Source organism: Lacerta agilis, chromosome 6 (genome assembly GCF_009819535.1).
Source record: "Lacerta agilis isolate rLacAgi1 chromosome 6, rLacAgi1.pri, whole genome shotgun sequence".
Lineage (NCBI taxonomy): Eukaryota > Metazoa > Chordata > Lepidosauria > Squamata > Lacertidae > Lacerta > Lacerta agilis.
The window spans coordinates 82,115,519-82,140,564 of NC_046317.1; the positions used below are offsets into that span (position 1 = coordinate 82,115,519).

Sequence of the window (25,046 nt, forward strand, 5' to 3'; positions counted from 1 at the left end):
AGACGCCAGCCGCGTTTGCATGGGAATGAGATTTCAGTAACTCTGCACTTAGCAGGCAATTTGCATGTGCGCTGACTGAAGTCTGCAATAACCCAAGCCATTTTCAACTCGCCTTACCACAACTGTCACTCTTGAGGAGCGTTGACGGTACACAGGGCATTGCAGCTAAATATTCCCAGCCTTTTTTTATTTTTAAAGCAGGAAATACTTTAATACTGGAAGATAATTTCCCAAGAGTGGTTTTTCTTTAAAACATACTTAAGAGGAAATCAAAAACGTTCCTCTGGGTAGAGCAGGGAGCTTGGAAGAAACCTCTGCTGTTTGCGATTGGTTCTGACCCACCAGCCGCCGGCTCTGGAGCAATTCAGCTGACTTGGTGGCTGATCTCGAGGTTGGTAAGTGAGCTGAACTTCTATGGGAGTGCAAAAAAAAATGCCGAGAGGCATTATGCTGCCTTACACTGGCTGGGCTATGAATCCCAGATTATTTAGACTCCAGTTCCCATCACCCTTTAGGCCACAATGGCTGAAGCTGATGGCAGCTGCAGTCCAATATTTGGAATGTACAAGGTTGGAAAGGCCAATCTCAACTCACCGTCTTTCCCAATCCTGCTACCCAATATTCTTTTTAAACTCAAAATGCCTGCGAATGAAGTTGAAGAAGAGTTTGGATTTGATATCCCGCTTTTTACTACCCTAAGGAGTCTCAAAGCGGCTAACATTCTCCTTTCCCTTCCTCCCTCACAGCAAACACTCTGTGAGGTGAGTGGGGCTGAGAGACTTCAAAGAAGTGTGACTAGCCCAAGGTCACCCAGCAGCTGCATGTGGAGGAGTGGAGACACGAACCCGGTTCCCCAGATTATGAATCTACCACTCTTAACCACTACACCATACTGGCTCTCGATGAGACCGATGTACACCCATTCCCACCACCCTTCTGAGTAATACCCCTCCCCACTCCCTCACTGTATTTAAGGGTTTGGTGACTTCCGTCTCAGTGTATCTGAAGAAGTGTGCATGCACACGAAAGCTCATACCAAGAACAAACTTAGTTGGTCTCTAAGGTGCTACTGGGAGGAATTTTTTTTATTTTTTATTTTGTTTGGACTATGGCAGACCAACACGGCTACCTACCTGTAACTGGTACAAAAGAAAGTTATCTTCTACCTTGAACAATAGACTTCTTTCCTTTTAAAAGAGACAGGATGTGTGGAAGCGTTTTTGGCTCCACAGGCCAGATCCTTATCGTGTGCCAAATTTGGCAGGTAGGTGAGGCCTCCCACCTGTCGATCACATGACATCACATGACTGACCACGTGAGTGGTCTCACTTACCTTGTGTAGGGTTTCCAAGGGCCCAACAGTTAGCTTTCTGTTGGATACTTGGGAACCTGCAGTGGCTTCAAAGACATTTTGCTGTTTGCAAAGGGCTTTAAGGCAGCCCCCATGTTCCCATTTCAGAACCTGGAGATTCTTATCCGGATCCACTATCCACAACCACTCACTAAATAAAAGGAGAAGTGTGGAGCTGCTTCAAAGAGCGCTTTTGCAAAGGGCTTTATTAAACACAGGCTCGGCAGCTGATGAGTAGAGATGAAATCCTGTTCCCTGATGGGTAAAACCCCCTCCTCCTACCCATGTCTGATGTCACTGGTGGGTGTGAGGAAAATTGCCTCATGGAAACTGGAACCTCCTTGGCAGGCCAAGATTGGCACACAGACTGGCTGTTCTCCAATCTTGTTCTAGCCTCAAAGGATTTATGCTCCTTCTCACCCTTCTCCAAAGCTTGCCATAAACTGCCGTGCCCTTCCTTTGAGTTATCTGCACATGCAAGTAAATACAAAGAGGGAACATACAACCATGTTGGACCACGTAGCCCATGTAGCTCAGAGTAGTCTGCGCTGACGCAGACAGCAGTTCTCCCGCCTCTCATAGCCCTTCCCCGGGAGCCACCGGGAAATGAACCCTTTGCGTGCTAGAGAGAGTATCCCCCCTGCCCCCCGGAGCTACTGTCCTTCCCCATAGATTGGTAGCAAATAAATAAATAAAGTGTGGCCACGAAACCAAGCCAAAATCTACAGGCTCCTCTTCCTTGCCAAAAAACCTTTCTCACTTCCACTTACGTGAAACTCTTTCGAAGGAGGCAAGTGACACTGTCTAACTCTCCCCAGGCGGTGACATCATCCGCCAGCAACAAGCCGCGTAGAACTGTGAGCTGATTAATTGCAGCACTGCAGTGAAGTCACTGTATTTCAGCGCACCTCAGCTTGGGTTTTAAATTAATTTTTTATTTTTTTTTATTTTAAGAAAGCAATTCATGTTTAGCATCTGGTTTAGCTCATACGTATATGGTTTTGGCCCCAAGATAACTTGGCTTTAATGCCAATCTGAGCATGTGCCTCAGAAAGGTGGTTGTTTCTCGTCCTTCGCCTCGTCCTTCAAGAATCCCAGTGGTTGCAATATTGTGTAGGTGGGGGGGGGGCCTGCTTTTCCTCCCCTCTCTCCACCTCAGCCCTGACTTTGGTCCCATCTGGCAACGGTCATGAGCCCTTTTCCGCTCGTTGCTCCTTGTCCTATCTTGCAGTTCAATCACATTTCTCAATTGATTAGTTATGATTTTGATTAAAAAATACACTCTGGGCATGAAACCAAGCTCCTGACAAAAAAAAATGGGGGGTGGGGTGGAGGGGGAGAGAAAGAAACCAAGGCTGGCTTGTTTCAGCTGCACTGGAAGTTGCGTTTCTGTATATCCCAGGCCTGCCGCCCATAATTACATTCTGGGCTATTTCCTCTGGTAATGGCATTCTCTGCTGAGGGATAATGGTTTATTGGATAATGTTTCTCTGCCCCCCCATCCTTTTTCTGCTCCTCTTTTTTTATATGAACTAGGGGAGGACCAGTCAGAACAGAGACCCCATAAGGTAACATCAGTGTCCACTGAGTCTGCCATCCCCTCCATACCAGGGTTTAGGGGACCATTATTATTACTATTTACACCACGCCCATCTGGCTGGGTTGCTCCAGCCACACTGGGCAGCTCCCAACAGAATATTAAAAACACGATAAAACATCAAACATTAAAAACTTCCCTAAACAAGGCTCCCTTCAGGTGTCTTCTAAAATCTGGTAGTTGTTTTTCTCTTTGACATCTGGTGGGAGGGCGTTCCACAGGGCGGGTGCCACTACCGAGAAGGCCCTCTACCTGGTTCCCTGTAACTTGGCTTCTCGCAGCGAGGGAATCGCCAAAAGGCCCTCGGCACTGGACCTCAGTGTCCGGGCTGAACGGTGGGGGTGGAGACGCTCCTTCAGGTATACTGGTCCGAGGCTGTTTAGGGCTTTAAAGGTCAGCACCAACACTTTGAATTGTGTTTGGAAACGTAAATCTGAGGGGCGCAGTCCTTCCTGGGCAATTTTGTGACGGCCAGGTCTGATCAAGGTTTTGGGAACTAAGCCTTATGAGGAACGGTTGAGGGAGTTGGGTATGTTTTAGCCTGGAAGATCCCATCTGGCCACAATCCCACGTAAGATATACCCCTTACCATCGCATTCTGCAGGGGGCGCTGGTATCCTGTTGGCCGATAATGGAGCCTCTCCGACCACTCGGTGTGGATGTCCCCCAGATACAGCTCCTCCACCTCCCTGCTCCCTTGGCTCTGCTGAAGGAACAAGGGCTGGTGGTACTTCTCCACACGTACAAGGCTGAGTTCGTGCATGGCAAAGCCAAGGCCCGCGGTGCAATCCCGCTCTGCTTTGGCACTCAGGAGCTCATAGAGGGCACCGGGAGCCCAAGTCCGCCCAGCCAGCGAGAACCCGCTACAGTGCTCTCCTGAAGTCTGGTTGATGCGCTCCACTGTTTCCCGCATGGCCCTCTGGCTGTGGAAGACAATGCCAACTTTGTGGAGGTGGTAATCTGCTTCCGTGGCTCCCCTGGTGATCCAGGAGGCTTGGCGGAGCCTGACTTTCCCTTTGATGACCAGGGAGTAAGAGGGGTCCCGGCAGGAAGGGTCCCGGTAGTAGAACTGATAGGCTTTGAAGAGGCGGTTGGCGTAGAACATATAGGACCGGGTGAGAAATTCAGGTCCTGGACGTACCTCACACCTGAGAATGAAGAGGGACGTTTTGGTTAAATTAGACCCCTTGCAATACATCTCCCCTGCTCCCCTTGTATATACAATATTGATGAATGTGCTAGAAAAACGGAAACTTCACTACGTGTTTTCTGGTTGTTGCATAACTTGGAGCTCAAAGGGAATTCCAGTTGGGAGAACACTGACAGATTGTCACAATAGGCATGGGCTGCTATGGCTCAAGAATCACGTTATGCCAAAAAAAATAATGGTTGAAATATGTGGTATACTGGAATGAAATATGGCCATCTTACTATCTTAGCTTGTACTTTGCAAAGGAGATTTTAAGAACTGGGATGGGGAAACAGAATGGGTGTGTGAGAGGGCCTTTTCTGTGGTGGCCTCCCTTCTGAGATGTGTCTGGCTTTGACACTGTATGTATATAGTTCAACATCAGAGACCTTTTTGCAGAGACCTCTGGTGGTGGAAGATGGGATCATAATTTAATGTTACATGGTGTATTGGAACGAAGGTTCATACCAAGAACAAACTTAGTTGGTCTCTAAGGTGCTACTGGAAGGAATTTTTTATTTTATTTTTTTCTACCCTTAGACTGTGTGGTGAAGGGCCGGATACGAAGGTACATTAATTAACAAATGTTTTATGCATTTTTCCTTGATGATATGCAAAGTTTTCATTAGCATTTTGAATTCAGAACATCTCAAAAATGTATTTCAAACAGAACATTCATATTCTATGATTGAACAAACAAGGCAAGGCAAATTGGTGTACCATATCTAATTTGACATAATTCAACCAACAACATTTAATTATCTGAATTAAATCTCCTTGGTCATAAAGGAGAGCCAATGTGGACCACTGCCTAGACTAACCCCATGGGTGCTACCCTATGCTTCTTGGAGGAAGGATGCAATATTTATTTCAAGTACACAAACTTCTTAAAAAAAAAAAAAAAAACCAGCAACCCCTAAATCCGTTATGGAGCTTCCCACAACCCTCTGGAGCAGATTTTACAAGGCATACAGGGCCGGGAAGTTCCATTGCAAAGCTAAAACTCCTTGCGCAAGTGGAGCGGTTTAATTGGATACCACCCATGTAAATTGTCCCCCACCCCAAACTGAATGCAGCCTAATGACCACGTATTTTGGCTTACCAGGTGCTTGGATCCTCTGTGCCTGTTTTTTTATAGCCCCAGGTAGGCAATATCAGCAGCAAATAGGTTTATCAAATCTCCAGTGGGCAATCCCATATGGCTAGTGAGTAGCAGATAGTTACAAGTTCGGCAGGGTCTGAGTTTTATTAAGTTCTGGTGCTTCACTCTGGGCAGACCTTATAGAGATTGGCCCCCTCCAGAGGATAGAGAGGAAGTCAACATAGTGCTAAACAGATGGCTCCATCAGCATTTTTGCTTGCCTCATGGAACAATCTGCCCTTTTCACACAACTTGTGTGCCATTCCAGGGCGAGATTGATATATGCATAAATATGGACAGATACCGTCCTACCTACTACTACTACTACTACTACTAATAATAATAATAATTTTATTATTTATGCTCCGCCCATCTGGCTGGAGGAATGGTTGATAAAATTATTGGACTTAGCTGAGATGGCAAAGTTAATGTGTTTAATCGGTGAAAAATCAAATACACAACACATATATTAAGAACTGGAAACCCTTTATGCATGAACTTGTAATATCTGGATTTGAAGATTGGAAAAAAAAACATGGCTTATAGAAAATAGAATAGCTGGATGTCAAATTGAGTGAATACATTGCATAAGTTACTATAATTAGCTGACAGACAGAGAATTGGAAGTTGTGTTTTTTTTAAAAATCCATTTTCCCCTTTCTTTTCTTTTTCCCTTTTCTATTTCCCTTATTAATTTTCCTTTGCCCCTGTTTCTTTTTAGATTATATTTTTAAAGTATTTCTTTTATTCTGGTGTATTATAAAAAATATACTTTGCATTGGGGACGAACTTTTGTGCATCTTTTGATCAATTAAAAAAATAAAAAAGCAACAACTGGAGAGCCACAGAGCTCCCACTCCTGATTTAAGATTTCCAAATTCTCTGTTTGCAAGTTAAGGAGTACTTTTTCTATAAAGAGAAACAGAAAATAAAGTCCCCTGGCCGCAAGGAGTCATGCAAAGGCCACTCAAAGAGAAGTGATGAACAAAGTACACACTGGAAATATTCCTAATAGACCACCCTCTAACACAGAACTCTGCTTTAGTATATGAACGGCCATGTCAGATTTGGGACTCTGTGCAATTGCCAAAGAAGGCAAAGCAACTTGGAGCTCAGGCGTTGACTGTCTTTCAAACTGGAATAAGCAACAAAAGAAAGACATGTTTTCCATTAGTCAAAATTCCCCACCCGCAATTAAATACACAAGAGAGAGTGTATTCAACAGCAGAACATTTACCCTTTACACTGTTGGTAAAGCCCTAAATGGCCTCGGTCCTGTATACCTGAAGGAGCGTCTCCACCCCTGGACACTGAGATCCAGTGCCGAGGGCCTTCTGGCGGTTCCCTCACTGCGAGAAGCAAAGCTACAGGGAACCAGGCAGAGGGCCTTCTTGGTAGTGGTGCCTGCCATTTGGAACGCCCTCCCATCTCATGTCAAAGAGATAAACAACTACCAGACTTTTAGAAGACATCTGAAGGCAGCCCTGTTGAGGGAAGTTTTTAATCTGTGACATTTTAATGTATCCTAATATCTGTTGGAAGCTGCCCAGAGTGGCTGGGGAACAAATAAATTATTATTATTATTATTATTATTATTATTATTATTATTAACTCACCCTGTTGAAATCCAGTGGCCTTCCAGCCTGGGAGGCAGGACAGCTGAAATTCTAGCACCATCCTGGAGGTGGCGCAATTGATGCTGGCATTGTGGCTCCCACCGCAGTTTTCCTGGACCGAGCTGGTCTGTGTGAGATGTGGGGACATCCCACAGCTTCTTCCCAGATGTGTAAGCTTGAGAAAGAGAAAGAGAGAGAGAGAAATCAGATATATATTTTTTAAGTTACAGGTGGGTAGCCGTGCTGGTCTGCCATAGTCGAAACAAAATAGAAAATTCTTTCCAGTAGCACCTTAGAGACCAACTGAGTTTGTTCTTGGTATGAGCTTTCGTGTGCATGCACACTTCTTCAGATACACACATATTTTTTAAGACACACATATAGGTGCTCTCAGGCACAGCATTTCACCTAATAAAAAGCCCACTCATCACAGCATCTGCCTACAGGCCTCCTTTGCCTCTCTGGTAATTTATAGATGCAAAATTTATTGATGCAAAATTTAGCTGCAAAATGCACTGCACTCTCTGTCTTGGCTGCAGTGAAGACAAGCTTGTAAGATTATGTCATTGTTGTGCCCATTTTACAAATGGGAAGCGGAGCCTGAGAGAGAATGAACGAGAGAGAGAGAAAGAGAAACTGTTTTGCTTGCAGCAGATGTTTGGACTGCAACTTTTAATCATTTTAAAAATATTACTAAAAAAAAAAGGTGGGTTGCAATTAGCACTGCACGAGCAGTTTCACTTGCACAAAAGGACTTCCCCCTCCCCTCCTTGTGCACAACCAAGTGGCCATGTTCGCACTGTATGTTTAAAGCATCATGATAGCACTCGTGGCTTCTCCCAAAGAACTCTGGGAGCTGTAGTTTGTAAAGGACGCTGGGAGTTGTTAGGAGACCCCCCTATTCTCCCAGAGCTACAATTCCCAGCGTCACTGAACAATCGATCCCTCATCACAGAGAACTGAGAAGTATAGCTCTGTGAGGGGCTTGGGGGGTGTCTCCTAACAACCCCCAGGACCCTTAACAAACTACTCTTCCCAGGACTGTTTGAGGGGAGAAGATGAGGAAGTCATCTGTGAAAGCCAAATGGCAGACTTGCATCCAGTTTAATAATTCTATTTGCAAAACTTCTCCCAGACACATTTTTTTTTTTGCATACTGTTTTAATGCATATGTGTATTTGTGTGCAAAATTTAATTTAATAAACTGATTGGTTTCAGGTTTCTTCAACTAGGCAGCAGCCCCATTATACGTTTTCATGGTTTATGTTCAGTCTGCGTTTTTTGTATACCCTTTCTCTCTCTGAAAGTTTATCAAGTGGAAAGGTGAGATATAAGTATTTTATATGAAACAGATTAAATAAACCCGTCCGTCTAATCTGTGGCACAACAACAAGGCTCTCTCTCTCTCTTTGAATGTCTAGCCAGTTGGCTCTAGATTATATCTCTTTGACTCTGTTTCCAACAGCCTGGTTCTATTTACAGGATACATAACTTTCTAGTACTCAGCAAGGAAGATCCTGCCCATTTCAGTGGAGGTGCTGCCTTAGCTCTAATTTAAGTACCAAGATCACAGATCTATTTGCTATCCTCTGGCTAAATATAGAGCAACTATAGACAGTTGGGGGAAAAAAACATTTGCTTCCAGAAAGGGAGACCCCAGGGCCCGGGTCTCAAGGAAGGCCAACAGGTGGCAACGGAAAGAGTAGCAGAGAAACTTGAAAAGGCCACAATCCCCAAATCTGAGTAGCACCCAGCAGATAATGAAATAGTTTCTACCACTGCACTGTTGGCAAGAGAACAATATAATTACTTTTTGAGACATGCATAAAATACTTCATTTTTTAAAAATGCATTTTTATTATCATGCAATAATCTAAATATGTAATTGTATACTGAACATCATAGAAATGATTAAAAAGACATGTGATAATGCATATAATAGATATTACTAGATATTGTTACAGGTCATGGGTGCTCTATTGTGGGTGCAAGTCACACACAATTATTAGAATTAGTAAAAGTTACAATTGATCAAGGTTTGATTAAACTGTGCCGAACACCGAAAATTCTGGGTTTAGTTTATGCTAATGAGCCAGGCCAGATGTGCAGGGCCAGATGAGTGTAAGTAAAGTCAATAAAGCACAAAGACCAGCAATGGCCCATCAAGGAAACCGTCAAGAGTGAACACTGCCAGACCAGGAGGGGAGAGACCTCCTTCCAGCTTTGTGTTGCAGGATTTTGGTGTGGCTGGTGTAAGCGAATAGAAAAATTGCCAGTTTTGCAAGCAGAACACGATGCGGGCTGCAGGGGGAAAGCTGCAACCAAGAGACGCAAGGTGGCTTTCTGCTGTTCTCTGAATGCTGTGCTGCGCCTGGGATGTGGAATACTCTGCAGTCCTATCACCTAGGTTCAGGTTGTAGATGCAGTGGTGCCTCACAAGACGAAATTAATTTGTTCTGCGAGTGCTGTCGTCTAGCGAAAATTTCGTCTTGCGAAGCATGGACGGGGGAAGCGCGGTTTGACGGGGGGGAATGCGAAAATTTTTCGTCTTGCGAGTCGCGCCCATAGGGAAATTCGTCTTGCGAGTCACCCTTTCGTTAGCGAATGCCTTTCGTCTAGCGAGGCATTCGTCTTGCGAGGTGCCACTGTACAGTTGCACCTTGGATTTCCAACGCCTTGCGAGTCGAACGTTTTGGCTCCCGAACACCGCAAACCCGGAAGTGAGTGTTCTGGTTTGCAAACGTTCTTTGGAACCCAAACGTCCGACATGGCTTCCGCAGCTTCCAATTAGCTGCGGATTGGTTTTCCGAATGTTCTGGAAGTCGAATGGACTTCCGGAACGGATTGTGCTCGACTTCCGAGGTACCACTGTAAGTGTAAATAAGCAACAGATCACCGTCTCTCTGTTGTGCCTCATTGTCCCAGAAGGGAACCCAGACTCTGGTAAACACACCTGCAACCCCTGGAATCTTCCACCTGGAGATTGGGGTTGGCATGTAACAATACCATATAAAACAGTGAAGAAGCGATTTGGTAATACATTTTAAAATACTGTTAGAAAGTCTTTATGGTGTGTCTCTGGGGATCCGTAGCTGGGGCTCGTGAGCAGGAGAGGAATGTTGCAATCAGGCCCTGCTTGGGGGTTTCCCGTAAGCATTGGGTTAGCCACTGTGAGAACAGGATGCTGGACCAGGTGGGGCTCTGGTGTGATCCAGCACAGCTCTTATGTTCCTATGGTTAATGTCTGTTGCCTCATTCATTCACTTCTCAAAGCGAGGTCTAGGGAGACCCCCAAGTTTCTGGGAACATATGGCTCCGTCAGCCATTGGATCCAGCAAGACATTTTAAAAGGCTGACTATTTTGGTGTGTTAACCAAATCAAGATCCGAGTTACACGAAGCTCCGCAGCGGCCAGAGTGGAACTATTAAAAGCTCAGCGCGCGTACAAACAGCACCACTTTGAAACGTGTCCAATAAACAATCCCGTTTTAATTTAATAGGTTTCTAGCCTGCCCGATCTCTCCTCCCAAGCCCCTGCCTCCTCTCCCTTGCCAAATTTACTGCTGATGGGCAACAGCTGAATTGCAACACAGGAACATAAAGCCTTTCCTGTTGCCCTTTTACAAGGACAGTAATCTTGTCACTTACCTAATTTCCTGTAGCAGCGGATGTTACTGGCTTAGGCAATGGGAGAATATGCAGCCAAACCAAGTCTTTAACTTGATAGTTTTGAAAAAAAAATACACAACTGAAGTCAGTGGGGCTTCTATTAGCGGAAGAGAGATAGTGCCCTAGTCTCCAACACCCTTGTCTTTTTCTAAATAAGCTTTTGCTCCACATATTAAATCATTTGAGCTAACCCCCCGCCACTCCTCCTCCTCCTCCTCCTCCTCCTCCTCCTCATTATTATTATTATTTATTTTTCTCTAAGTTTGAATCAATGTAGAATAATGGACAAACTATGGACCAGGACCAAGGAAGCTGGTTTTCACATTCCATTTGTGCCATAAACCTTTCAAGGTGGCTCCAGACCACATTTCAGAAGTATTTCTCTTTCAGCTTCAATTTGCCCATCTGTAAAATGGGGACATTAACGGTATTATTTCTCTCTGCCATATACCGCCTGCTGATTAGGATTCTGAAAAATGAGGTGGGAGCTGTTGCTAAAACCATGAGTTCTGTAATCTATTTGAATGTCTTGTGTTTTTTTTTTACCTACAGTAGGTATCTGATTATACATACATATATAGATATAATTTTTCTCATGGTTCGGCTTGTTTGCCTTATGACTGGAGTGCTAGTAAGTGGTCCACTTAATCAACCTGTTTATACGGTTTCTGGAACTTTTGTATATTGTTGGTTTTCTCTGTTTATTTTTACTACTCCACACAAACACACACCCTGCCTGCTCTGGGATTGAAAATATTCAGTGACGAGTGGGTGAAAAAATACTGTAAATAATAAACAAACAAACAAATGCTATTTTGATGGGCACTTCTGTAGATTGGCCAAATATCCTACTACGCCTAGGACTCTCTTTGAAGTGCTGTAAAAGGACAGCCTGTATTTGAAGGGGCCCTCTGTTATTTGGAGGGCTGTCTGGTCCAAGTCCAGTTAAAGGACAGAGAACCATAAGAAAGAGCCTTGACATTGCCAGTCCAGTGTGGTGTAATGGTTAAGAGTGTTGCACGATAGACCAGGGTTCAAACTCCCACTCGGCCATGAAGCTCACTGGGTAACCTTGGGCCAGTCACTGCCTCTCGGCCTAACCTAGCACCACAGGGTTGTGCAGATTAAGTAAGTGGAGAACCATGCATACTGCCTTGAGCTCCCTGGAGAGACCCCGTGTTGGAACATTGTGGGAAATTAAACTGGTGGGTGGCTCATAGTGGCCAGCAACCTATATAGGGAACAAGTGAGGGGCAGCAACCGCCGTGGGCCCTCTTGGGGTTTTGGAGGCCCAGCAGCCTGTCCCAAGATGCTGGATCCTGCCACAGGCTGTAAACCCAAACAAAGACTTTATTTTACTTAAAAGAGTAAAAATACATCCCCCCTACAAACGGGGGGTGGGGGGTGGAGAGTCTCAATGTGCAGCGCTAATGGACCAGAATCACTTACTGTTTACATCAGTGTATACACACTTGAATCAGTGTAGTTATTCCAGATGTTTACTAGTGATGGCTTAGCGCCCAAATGTTTGTGCATGCTAACATTTCTGAGCCAATGTGTGGCGCTGCTCTTTGATTGAATCCTTATTATGTCTCCTTGGCAGAAGCACCGAGCCTGCATTGTTTTGCATCACAGACACTTTGGCAAGATAATCACAGGGCTCCGACACATTAAAAAAGGGAAAAGGTTGTGTTTTCTTTCTTTCCTAATAGGAGATAAGACTTGGCAAAGGGAAAAAAGTGAAAGCGCAACCGGCTAAGATGTTTTTACTTCTGGGAGAATCTGTATTGCATTGTGCTTGTGGCAGTGAAGCTTCTAACATCGACTGACTGAAGTGAGAATGCTCATAAAAATTCCAACTGGTCGAAGAACAAAGCTCATAGAATGTTTGCAGTCCAAATTCTTTCAGGGGGGAGGGACTGTCAGTTTGGCTGGGACTGAATCCTCAGGCAAGCTAATGGGACAGGAGAGGCAAGGAGTCCAGAGGCAAGGTGGCTGCAGGAAGGGAACAGAGCAGGCAATGGACTGAGAGAAAAAGGCTATCAATGGCTTCTAGCAAGGATAGATTTACGGTAGTTCAAATCCACTGCCAGAGGCAGTGAATCACAAGTGAAGAGAGTGCATCTGGTTGGCTGTTGTGAGAACAAGATGCTGGACTGGATGGGCCTTTGGCCTGATCTAGCAGGCTCTTCTTGTGCCCTTTGGACGGAGGGCCAGGAAGCAAAGTGCAGTTAGTATGGGCCCTAGCAGAGCTGATGTACCTGGGCCCACAACTCCCCCATCAACTGACCTGCCAATCTTAACAAAGGCAACGCGTTCCAAGAAACAATGAAAGGTGGGGTTAAGGAGCTCCGTTTCACAAATACGGAAGAGCTAGGGATGGAGAAGAATTCTGGAAATGGGAGAGTTGGAAATGAACTCCTCCCATTTCAGAAATCACCAGGCCATTAAGAGCCCAGTCCAACCTTGGCTCCTAATGGTTCAGCCCCGGCCTTCTTGCCTTCCAATTTCCCTCCTTCTACTGGGGGAGAAATAACAGCAGATGAGGCTAAAGCCAAGATCTGGAAGCTGCCTTATACCAGATCAGACCAATTGGTCCATCTAGCTCAGGACTGAAGAGCAGCGGTTTTAGACAGCCCTTCCTGGAGATGCTGTCAATTGAACTTGTTGGGACCCTTCCCTTCCCCACAACATGAACGCTGGGGGCTTAAAAAACAAGAACAACCCTCCCTTCTCATTAGCTAGGAGGAATGAAAGAAAGAACAACATCTCAGATTTAAGCTAAGGGCCATTGTCTGTTTTTCTGCAGTCAGTAATGAAGACTTTTGAGCCAAGACTCATTTTCCAGAAAGAATAATTTATAAAAACAATGGTTCCTAGATCTGGAGGGTTCAAGCATATTTAAAGCTTTCATTTCAGTGAGCTGGCAATGTAGAGAGCTTTAGAATTCCTGGGGAAAGCTAGAAAGAATCCTAAGAATTCTAAAAGGAGAAAGTCCCTTTTGGTAGGATAGAGGAGTTTTAAGCATAAAGTTCTCTGATACAAACTACTGAAGTGATAGTAGAAATCCATGTTGGACTTCCAGACTTCGCCACAAGGGGGCAGTTTAAGGAGAAATGCTCACCAGACAACTGTGATGGCCAAAGGTCACAATGACAGTGACTTTTAGCACGCCAAAAATGAATATAAAGGAAAAAGAGATATTTGAATGAAGGCGATCATAAAGACCTTTGAGTGGTGATTATACCGAATCAGGCCAATGTTCCACCTAGTTTAGTAATAAATAATAATATTATTATTATTAGGTGCTGGGGATTGAATGGATTATCTGAAATCCTGAACAAAATGCACTCCATGCTGCAACATTTTGTTGCAGGGCCCCACTTGTACCTATTGACTCTTTTAAACTGCCATTAAAAACTGTGCAGGCACGAACTTGAGACCAGCTCTTTCAGTGCTAAGCACACAAACAAATACTAACAAACACAAGTCTGAGGGAATAATTACACATCAGGGACATATCCCACCACAAACATGCATTTTGAATCCCCACAAGGGGGAAAGACAGAATTGTGGGTGTGTAGGTTGCCATTTTGAGTGGAAAAGCAGGGAAATCATTAAACTGTGGTCTTCCTACTCCAACCTGACCATTTCCAAAGTTGCTTTTCTCTATGTGAAAAATCAGCTAGCAGGCTTGTCACACGCAAGTGTGAAACATGCAGTTTATTTTATTTATTTAAAATATTTATATACCGCCATATCATTAAAAACATACCACAGCAGTTTACAACAGTATAATAAACCTAAAACCAAACATTAAAATAAAATAAAATAATAATAATAATAATTTATACCCCGCCCATCTGGCTGGGCCTCCCCAGCCACTCTGGGCAGCTTCCTACACAATATTCAAATACAATAATTTTCAGATATTCCAGTTACAGGTGGGTAGCCGTGTTGGTCTGCCATAGTCAAAACAAAATAAAACAATTCTTTCCAGTAGCACCTTAGAGACCAACTAAGTTTGTTCTTGGTATGAGCTTTCGTGTGCATGCACACTTCTTCAGATACACTGAAACAGAAGTCACCAGATCCTTAAATATAGTGAGGGAGTGGGGAGGGGTATTACTCAGAAGGGTGGTGGGAATGGATGATCAGCTGATAGGTGTGGAAAACCTGTTGACGACTCTTAACGGCTGCAATTAGTCTTGCAGGGAAAGGCAAGGGGTGAGATGACTAAAGATAGCTTTGTCATATATAATGAGATAAGAATCCAATGTCTTTGTTCAGACCAGGTCTCTCCATGGTTTTAAGTTTGGTGATTAGTTGCAATTCAGCAACTTCTCTTTCCAGTCTATTTCTGAAATTCCTTTGTAGTAAGACAGGTACTTTGAGATCTTGTATAGAATGTCCTGGGAGATTGAAGTGTTCTCCTACTGGTTTCTCTGTCTTGTGATTCCTGATATCAGATTTATGTCCATTTACCCTTTGGCGTAGGGTTTGGCCTGTTTGTACAATATAGAGAGCTGAAGGGCACTGTTGGCATTTGATTGCATACACAATGTTGGAAGATGAGCAATTAAATAGTCCTCAGGTGGTATGTTTGATGTTGTTGGGGCCAGTAATGGTGTTGTCCGGGTGTATGTGGCAGCAAAGTTGGCATCTGGGTTTATTGCAGGCTCTGGTACCAGTGTCCATGTTGAGTCCTGTTGTTGTATTATTGTGGGTGAGGAGCTGTTTGAGATTGGGTGGCTGTCTGTAGGCGATGAAGGGTCTTCCTCCCAGAGCTTGAGGACTCAACATGGACACTGGTAGCAGAGCCTGCAATAAACCCAGATGCCAACTTTGCTGCCACATAAACCCGGACAACACCATTACTGGCCCCAACAACAACAAACATACCATCTCAGGACTAATGCATGAACAAGTGGAAAAGGCTTCCAACCCCAGTTTAACCAATACTGTATTTAACTCACTTAGGCTAAGACCCTGTTGAGACTCTAAGCAGTGGCTGAATGGCCAGCTGTCAGGGATACAGTAGCAACAGATTTATTGCAACAGATTTAGTGGCTTAACTGCACAGATTTCAAGGTTTAAACTCTGTTCTTAAACAAGGACAATACAGAACTAGATGGGTCAGACTCTGCATAAGGCAGGTTTCCATGTTTCTAAGTTTGTAAGAAACAGAGCTATAGCAGGAAGCAAGACAGACTGTTTTTGAAGTTAAAATTATATGTATTCCTTTCAAGCCGATAGAAGACGTATGTTATCCTTGCATACCCAAGCATGGAAGCTCCATATTAGTGGCCACTGTGGTCTCTTCTACATTGATACATAAGGACTTGCCCTCCCTCGTTCTTCATCTCCTATGGCGCTTTCTGCAGAGCGCAACTATTAATCAGGTTGCCAGAAGTATTTCCAGGGTCTAAGTAATTAATAGTGATCTCAGGCCTGGAAGCAGAAGGACCACCTACCACAAAATAGTAAAATAATCCAGAGATAGACAGATCTACAATGATCCAGAGATAGACAGATCTACAAGTAAAAAAGGGAAAAAGGAGGGGAAGCTACCTCGGAGCTTCTTTGAGTTGGTCAAAACCATGGACTTGGTGGATGTATGGAGATTCAAGCATAGGTCTGAAAAGGACTTTACGTACTTTTCAGAACCAAACAATTCGGCCAGTAGGATTGATGCCATTTGGATGACGAAAGAACTAATTGAAAGGATAGGGAAAACAGAGATTTCACCTAGAACGATATCAGACCACAACCCAGTCTCATTGACATTAAGGGGGAAAGTCCAGCAAGGAAGGAGAAGGTGGAGATTAAATACTACCCTACTAAATGATGAAAACGTAGTAATTGGGGCCAAAAAAGTAATGATGGAATATTTTGAGCATAATTGGAATAAAGAGGTCAACAGACAGATAACGTGGGATGCAGGAAAATCAGTTATCAGGGGCTACTTCATTCAACAAAATGTTATAAGTAGAAAAAAGAAAGAGGAGAAAAAGAATAAAATAATGGAGGAATTAAAAAAGAAGGAGAAAGAATTGAATAAGGATCAAAAAAATGAGAAATTGAAACAAGAAATTAGGTTATTAAAAATTGAATATTCTAATGTAATAGATCAAGAATTAGAATGGAATTTAAAAGTAATGAAACAACGCTGCTTTGAATTTGCGAATAAGCCAGGCAAATTCTTAGCGTGGCAGTTGAAGAAAAAACAAAACGAGAGGCTAATTACAAGATTAAAAATTGAAGAAAATTATATTGATGACCCGAAATTAATAATACAAAATTTTGTAAAATATTATGGAAATCTGTACAAAAAAGGAAAACAGAATATAGAAGATATGGAACAATATTTAATTAATCACAAACTACCAATTATTACAGAAGATAAAATAAAAATATTGAATGCTCCGATAACAATAATGGATATTAAAGACGCAATAAAGAAATCTAAAGCAGGGAAAACACCAGGCCCTGATGGATTACCAGCTGAATTCTATAAAAAGATAGAGGATACAATATGTAAACAACTAAAAGAACTATTCAATGAGGTTATGGAAAAGGGTGATGTACCGAGCTCATGGACAGAAGGATTTATTACATTAATACCGAAACAAGGTGGGGACCCTGAACAGATGACAAACTATAGGCCAATATCGCTATTAAACAGCGATTACAAACTTTTTACAACAATATTGGCAAATAGGCTAAAAGAGATTTTGAAGGACATAATACATCATAATCAAGCGGGTTTCTTGCCGGGAAGGTACATCCAGAACAATACTAGAAATATTATCAATATCCTAGAACAGTGTTTTTCAACCACTGTTCCGCGGCACACTAGTGTGCCGCGAGATGTTGCCTGGTGTGCCGTGGGAAAAATTGAAAAATTACTTTATATATAGTCAATATAGCCACAGAGTTAAATTTTTTAACATTTTCTAATGGTGGTGTGCCTCGTGATTTTTTTCATGAAACAAGTGTGCCTTTGCCCAAAAAAGGTTGAAAAACACTGTCCTAGAATACCTGGAATTTAATCATGATAAACCTGCAGCCCTAATGTTGATCGACGCTGAAAAAGCGTTCGACAACATTTCATGGGAGTTTATGAAGAAACAAATACAATTAATGAAATTAGGAAAGGAGTTTGAGAGAGGGATTGGAGCAATTTATAATAAACAAAGTGCAAACTTAATAATCAACGGAAATATTACGGAAAGAATTGCAATTGAGAAGGGCACGAGACAGGGGTGTCCCCTCTCTCCATTACTATTCATTTTGGTATTGGAAACTCTGCTAAATTCAATTAGGAATAATGAAAGAATTAGAGGAATCAAAATAGGAGCAACATCCCATAAGATCCGGGCATTCGCGGATGATATAATAATCACTACTGAGGAACCTCAAAACAGTATCCCAGCAGCACTGGAAATGATTAATACTTTTGGGAACTTAGCTGGATTCAAGCTGAATGGGAAAAAAACAAATCTTTTAATTAAAAATATGGAAATAGAAGAAGCTAAAAAATTACAATTGATAACTGGCCTGGAAATCAAAAACAAAGTTAAATACCTGGGTGTGTGGATCACAGCAAAGTGCATCAATCTGTACCAGGACAACTACACCAAGGCATGGAATGAAATAAAAAGTAATATGGAAACATGGAATAAGTTGTACCTCTCGCTAACAGGAAGGATAGCTGTGGTGAAAATGAATATTTTGCCTAAGATGTGTTATTTATTCCAGACCATCCCTATATTAGGAGGGATGGACTGCTTTAAAAAATGGAGGAAAGACATATCTAAATTTATCTGGAGCGGGAGAAAACCCAGGATAAAGCATCAGATCCTTATAGATAAAAAAGAGAGAGGTGGCTTTGCCCTTCCAGAATTAGAGATATATCATACAGCTGCTGCCTTAACATGGTTAAAAGATTGGATAGATCTGGAAAATCCCGAAACATTAGATTTGGAGGGGTTTGATAACCGCTTTGGGTGGCACTCCTACCTGTTATACGGGAAGGTAAGCGCCCATAAAGGTTTCTTGAACCACATTATAAGAAAGTCCCTGTTTAAAATCTGGACAAAACATAGATGGATGCTGGAGCCAAAAATCCCATTATGGACATCGCCAATAGAAACAATCACAGTGAGGAGGAAGAATATGCAGGGCAAATGGGCAAGATATAGAACATTAATAAAGGAGGAGAATGGAAATATTGTATTAAAAGAGTACAAAGAGATAAGTAATCAACTGACAGGATGGTTACAGTACTTCCAGTTAAATGAAAGGTTCAAGACAGATAAAAAGGAGGGAATAGCCAATGAAACATCTAAATTTGAGGCGCAGTTAATTCAATCTAAAGGAAAATACATTTCCAAAATGTACGATCTGATACTAGAATGGGAAACCAAAGAAGAACTGGTAAAAAGTGCCATGATAAAGTGGGCTCAAGATATTGGGCACAATATTCTCATGACGCAATGGGAGAAACTGTGGAAAGATGACATCAGATTTACAGCCTGTATTAATTTAAGGGAAAATGTCATGAAAATGATACACAGGTGGCACTATAGCCCAGTCAAATTATCAAAAATGTTTAAAAATCAGTCGCCCCTGTGTTGGAAATGTAAAAGTAGTTTGGGAACGTACTTCCACATGTGGTGGGAATGTGAGAAAGTTAAGGAGTACTGGGGAAAGGTTCATAATGAATTAAAAAAACTTCTGAAAATCTCTATAAAGAAAAAGCCAGAAACCTTTCTCCTGGGAATACTACCTCCAGAAATTAAGACAGAAAAAAGATCATTAACAATGTATGCCCTCACAGCGGCCAGAATTCTTTTAGCGAGAAACTGGAAGGGAGAGAGTATCCCCACAATATGTGATTGGCAAGCTTTAATGACAGAATATATGCAGTTAGCGGCAATGACGGGAAGAATGAGAGGTCAATTCAAACAAAAAACACAAAAAGAATGGGAAGTTTTTATTGATTATTTAAACCAGTACAGTAACATCAAAATCTCCTGGCAATAGGAAGGTGAAATCTGCGTAGGTACTGAATATCAACATATCATTAGAAAGAAATAGAAGACTAGACTGGATGTAACAAGACCTGTGTGAGGAAAAAAGAGAGGTTAAGATAAAGAAACAAAGAGCACGAACGGAAGTCCAATTTATGTATTTGTATATTGTATTAGTGTTGTAAGTTGTAAAATTAATGTAGTTTTTTTTACTCCTTCTCTTTTCTTTTTTCCCTTTCCCCTTTTGCTTCTTCCCCCCTTTTTTTTCTTTCTTCCTCCCCCCCTTCCTTTTTCCCATTCCCTCCTAATCCCACTCTTTTTTTATCCTTTTTCGTTTGTCCTTTGACCCTCTTTTTAGGATTATTCTTTTAATATTGTTAAATTATGTACGGGTTGTATATAGAGGTGTGTGTGTTTCCTTTCTGTGTGTGTTTTGAAATTGTTATGTATTCTGTTGAGTTATGTGTATGATTTTGCTGTATAATAAAATTTAATAATAATAATAATAATAATAATAATAATAATAATAATAATAATAAACAAAATAGTAAAATAAATAGGAGCTTCATCCCAAGCAACACAAAACAGGGGTAGTGGCAAGACTTGAAGGTCCAGCCAAAGGAATTATTAGAGGTTTTTGTTATGAGGTATGATAAAAAGAGCTCCGTAACATACAGGCTGGCTGCCTGACAAGCGAATGGGATGGAAATGATAGAAACCGATAAATATTCAAAGGGTACAGGCATGCAAGAGTGGGAATTTTTTAAGGGTAAAGAGAAAGTGACCAGTCCAGGGTGGAACTGCAAAAGGCAATACAATTTGGGGAAAGCAGGGGGGAAATATTTGACACTTCAGCTCTGCCAGAGACTGCAGGGAGAGGTCTCAAGAGTGTTCGGTCCCCTGTGGTACAATTCAGAGAGGAACGCACAGCCACATAGCGTTCAGGGAACAGGTAAAGTGACCATGAGCAGCTTCTCATTTTCCCGCACAGAGTATTTGCTTAGCTTTTGCCACTATGATCCATGGGACCTTAAAAACATTGTTCGAATTTATATTCACTGAAAGCGATTTTTTAAATACCGCTTTTCGTTTTCCACAAAATACCAAGGTGTTGTAAAACACACCAAATTCAACAGGAAGGCCACAGGTCACCCACCCTTGCTTTATGCCACGCGGTTTCTGATTCAAACCTGGATGCTTAAGAACATGGTGCTGATAATGCCAAGGTCGCAGGTTCGATCCCTGCATGGGACAGATGCATATTCCTATGTTGTACTTCCACTGTCAGAGACAGTATACCTCTGAATGGCACTTGCTAGGAATCGCAAGTGTGAAGAGCGCTGTTATTATGTCTGCATCCTTTCAAATAGCCCACTACCCATATAGCAGCTCCAACATCAGTACATACAGGGTGGGTACAGTAGATGCTGCCAAAACAACAAGGAAAAAGATCTCTCATTGGATCCCCCACTTGAGGTTGGATCACAGAGGGGGAGATAGCCATGTTCAAATATATAAAAGGATGTCATACAGAGGAGGGAGAAAGGTTCTTTTCTGCTGCTCCAGAGAAGCGGACACGGGGCAATGGATTCAAACTACAAGAAAGAAGATTCCACCTAAACATTAGGAAGAACTTCCTGACAGTAAGAGCTGTCCGACAGTGGAATTTGCTGCCAAGGAGTGTGGTGGAGTCTCCTTCTTTGGAGGTCTTTAAGCGGAGGCTTGACAGCCATCTGTCAGGAATGCTTTGATGGTGTTTCCTGCTTGGCAGGGGGTTGGACTGGATGGCCCTTGTGGTCTCTTCCAACTCTATGATTCTATGATTCTAGGTCTGATGTTATCCTATGGCCCCAGGGACACATTCTGAGGGGGTCACAAGACAGCAGCCTTATTGACTAATTGAATGTACTGCAGATGGTTAAGGAAATGTGTTTCAGCTGTGAACTCAGTGGTTCCCAGCCCTTCTACGATTACATTTTCATGCTTCATGAACCCCGTTCCACCCCCCCCCCAAAAAAAGCCTTCAAGGGCATGGCGCTTGCTTTTATGTTACAGGAGATAATTAGAAAGATTCCCCAAGCAGCTTGCAAATTGCATTAATGTGCCCCGAGAGTGTCCCAGGAGTACGGCTCGCACGGCAAGGGAATATGGAAAGATATTTTCTTTCCTCATCCAGAAAGTGCATTTTGCACAGTCAAAGTGCATTATATGCTGCCATGGCAGAAGGCACCTCGAAAGGAAAAAACACAAGCTTGGAAGGCTATTAAAGTGATGCATGCCACACAGCACCAATGACACAAACCAAAATAAAGGAGGAAAGGTAACATGTTTGACTTTGCAAATGGCTAGAAGGAGAAAAATTGCTTGTCAATTCAAAGCATAGAATTGGCATTGTTTCAATAGGCAGACTGTTTCGGGGAGGGGGGAGGGGGGGCAATCTCTTAGGGTGTGGTTTCTAGATAGTCTGAAATTTCAGCCTACTGTTTTGCCTGCCAACATGGGCCAACGTTTGATGCATTCCAGCTCCCTTGAGCGCAGCCGACAGACGCTCAAATTAAAGCTGACGTTCAACCTGCCCTCTGCATAATCTAATAACAGAGCTTGTGCTCCTTCAAATTATAACAAAGTTTAGGACTTCCTCACCACAAACGCAGGCTGTCATTTAGATTTTTCATTTGACGTATCCAGGTGGCCTAATTTGGGGAGTGGGGAGGGCAAGCTTGATTTTTAGTAACATGAAAAACAGAAGGTCCCGTTTCGCGTTAAGGGGAAATGGTGCTGAAAATGAACACCCAGAATACGCTTCCCGGGACTTCACATCAAAATTTCGTTTCTACAGAAGAAAGAATTTCAGTAAATCGTTGCAATGTATTGCTCCGGATCCTGGATGCCCCTTTTTGGTGCGGCCACCATGGGGTTCTGCTGTCAGAAGAGATAACCAAGCTTCTCTCTTCTCCACCCCTCAGCATCCGACTTTATTTATCTATTTACCTGGCAAGATTTATATTCCGCTTAATCAACAAAAACTCTTCACATGAGACAATATATTGTTGTTCTTTATTAAATCTGCATGCCGCCTTTCTTCCAAAAATCACAGGGCAGTTCCCAACATAAAAATACAGAATGTAAATGTAAAACACCTAAGAAAACAAAAGCAAAACAAAGCAATAATTCCCCTCCCTACCTCTGACCAGGGGCAGATGTACTATGAAACTAATGAAGTTTAATCTTCAGGGCCCCTAATCTCAGAGGTGTCCCAGAAGTGACTTTAGCCCATCAAGCTTAAAATCTTAGACCCAATTTGAGTTGCACGACTCAAATCATTCTGTGATGTACTGTATAATGCATGTATATAACATTTCCCTAATTCTCATCCTCCCTCTCATAACTCACAAAAATATAAGGCATAGGAAATTTTAATTCACACCAGTGACTTTGACGTGTGAGATAATCCAGTACAGTACAGCAATTTTATTCAAAATCTGAGATGTAGCAGTTAATTTTTTGTAAAAACATTGTGGTGATCTGTCATCGAGCAACTCCACTGAAGAAGGTAACAGTGGTTACCCAGAGCTTGTTGCTGTTTGTGAAGGCCCCCCATAACGGTTCAACCTTCACGGCCCAAAAATGTAGGTCTGCCACTGCCTCTGACTGCTGCCCCTTCGGAGTTGACCCATGACACTTTTTATTTATTTTAATTTGTACTGTTTTAACATTTTGATATTTGCTGCCCTGGGCTCTATCGGGAGGAAGAGCAGGATACAAATTCCATCAACATCCTGCACTTTGTTCCCACAGTGGCCAACTAAATGCTTCTAGGAAGCCCAAAGGAGGACATGAGACCTACCTGAAGCTTCTAAGGACTGAACCTGGGAGCTTTTGTCCAGAGTTGGGATATGCTATTTTTACGTCATCTTGAGGAAATGCACAATACAGAAATCCTTCTCCCTGCCTGCACTTGGGGATCTGATGTTATCATGCATTGTTAAACATGGTTATACCGTTTAGATGTGCTTATGCTGTCCAAGTTACTTTGGAATATTACTTGTTTCTTATAATAAAAGTGGAGTTTTTTTTATCACCCAAAATGCACTTTATTCCAGCGAGCTCTGATGAAAACCCCAAAGTTGAAATTGTTAATTTGGGGTTCTCATCAGCTGTACACCATAATCATCACAATTATAACCAATAAAGGCTTGACATATCTCGCTTTGCGTGTCATGAGTCTATCTCATATATTAGTTTCACCTTTTAAGTTGAATCGCTGAAAGCAATGAACCTTTCCACAACATTCTAATTTTTTGAGTTTCACCTGTAAGTCTAAATGAATAAGTAAATATTTTATTTTTATTTTTACAAAACTATACATTAAATTAAGTTGCCAACGGAATCAAAATCTCATTTGAAGGGGGAAAAGGTCTCAGTTCCTGGTGGAAAAGAAATGGGAAGGAAGATTAACCGAACTCAGGGCTACCAAAACTGCAGACCACAGACTACCAGCGGCTACAAGCTTCATTCAGGCGGTCTGTGCTGTGTCTGTAAAAATGCAATTTGAAAATATAGCATCTAGCACAGCGCATTGCAATTGCTACAACAAAACCCTCAGAAATTTTCAAGTGGTTCATATGTGTGGGGAGTTTGGGGACCCACTGACCTTAGCTTTGGAGCAGGGAGTTCCACAATGGATAACTACCACAGAAAGGCTCCTCATGCATTGCCATCAACCATGCGTCCGACAGGAATGGCGCAGGCAAGTGGGCCGCAATGGCTGATCTGAAAGGATGGGCTGAGGCGATGGTGCTTCAAGTAGCTTGGCCTCAAGATATTTAGGGCTTTGAAATTGACAGCCTGCACCTGCATCACACTCAGAAACTAAGTGGCACCCAGCTGACTCCATCTTTCAGGTGGGAGATCATAAACAGGCAACCAACTACTGCCTGCAAATAAAGAGCTTGCAAAACAGGGTAAGAGCTGAGCTAGTATCTCCCCTCAGCTCAGTGAGGTAGAACATGAGATGCTTAATCTCAGGGTCTTGGGTTCGGGTCCCCACCTTGGGCAAAAGATCCCTGCATTGCATGGGCTTGGACTAGATGGCTCCCATGGCCCCATCCAACTGGGTGATACTATGAAGTAATAAAGAAACTATGCTTGGCTGCTCCAGTCTTGCTTCCTGGTGCTGCTAGAGCTCTCCCTCCACCCACCAGCCAAAAACTGTTCTCAGGGAACAGTTTTCCACTTGTCTGCTCAATCCCAAACCCGTTTTAACATCTCAAGAAGATGCTGTAGTCCAGGAATATGGAACCTGCAGCCTTCCAGATGTTGCTGGCCTACAACGCCTGTGATCCCTGAACATTTGCCAAGCAGGCTGGGGCTGATGGGAGTCCAATAACACCTGGAGGAGCAAGAGCTCCCCAATATTGGCCATATTTTGCCCAGGGATGCCTACAC

The 25,046-nt window shown here is 42.7% G+C and overlaps 1 protein-coding gene across 1 annotated transcript in view; it reads right to left on the reverse strand.

The window, feature by feature from the left end:
• Positions 1 to 25,046, reverse strand: part of APCDD1L (APC down-regulated 1 like) — a 40,882-nt gene that overhangs the window by 2,470 nt on the left and 13,366 nt on the right. The window contains exons 2-3 of the mRNA XM_033153624.1: positions 6,895 to 7,069; positions 3,538 to 4,096 (exon numbers count right to left, since the gene is read on the reverse strand). Coding sequence (XP_033009515.1) covers positions 3,538 to 4,096; positions 6,895 to 7,069 — 734 coding nt within the window. The remainder of the gene's footprint in view (positions 1 to 3,537; positions 4,097 to 6,894; positions 7,070 to 25,046) is intronic.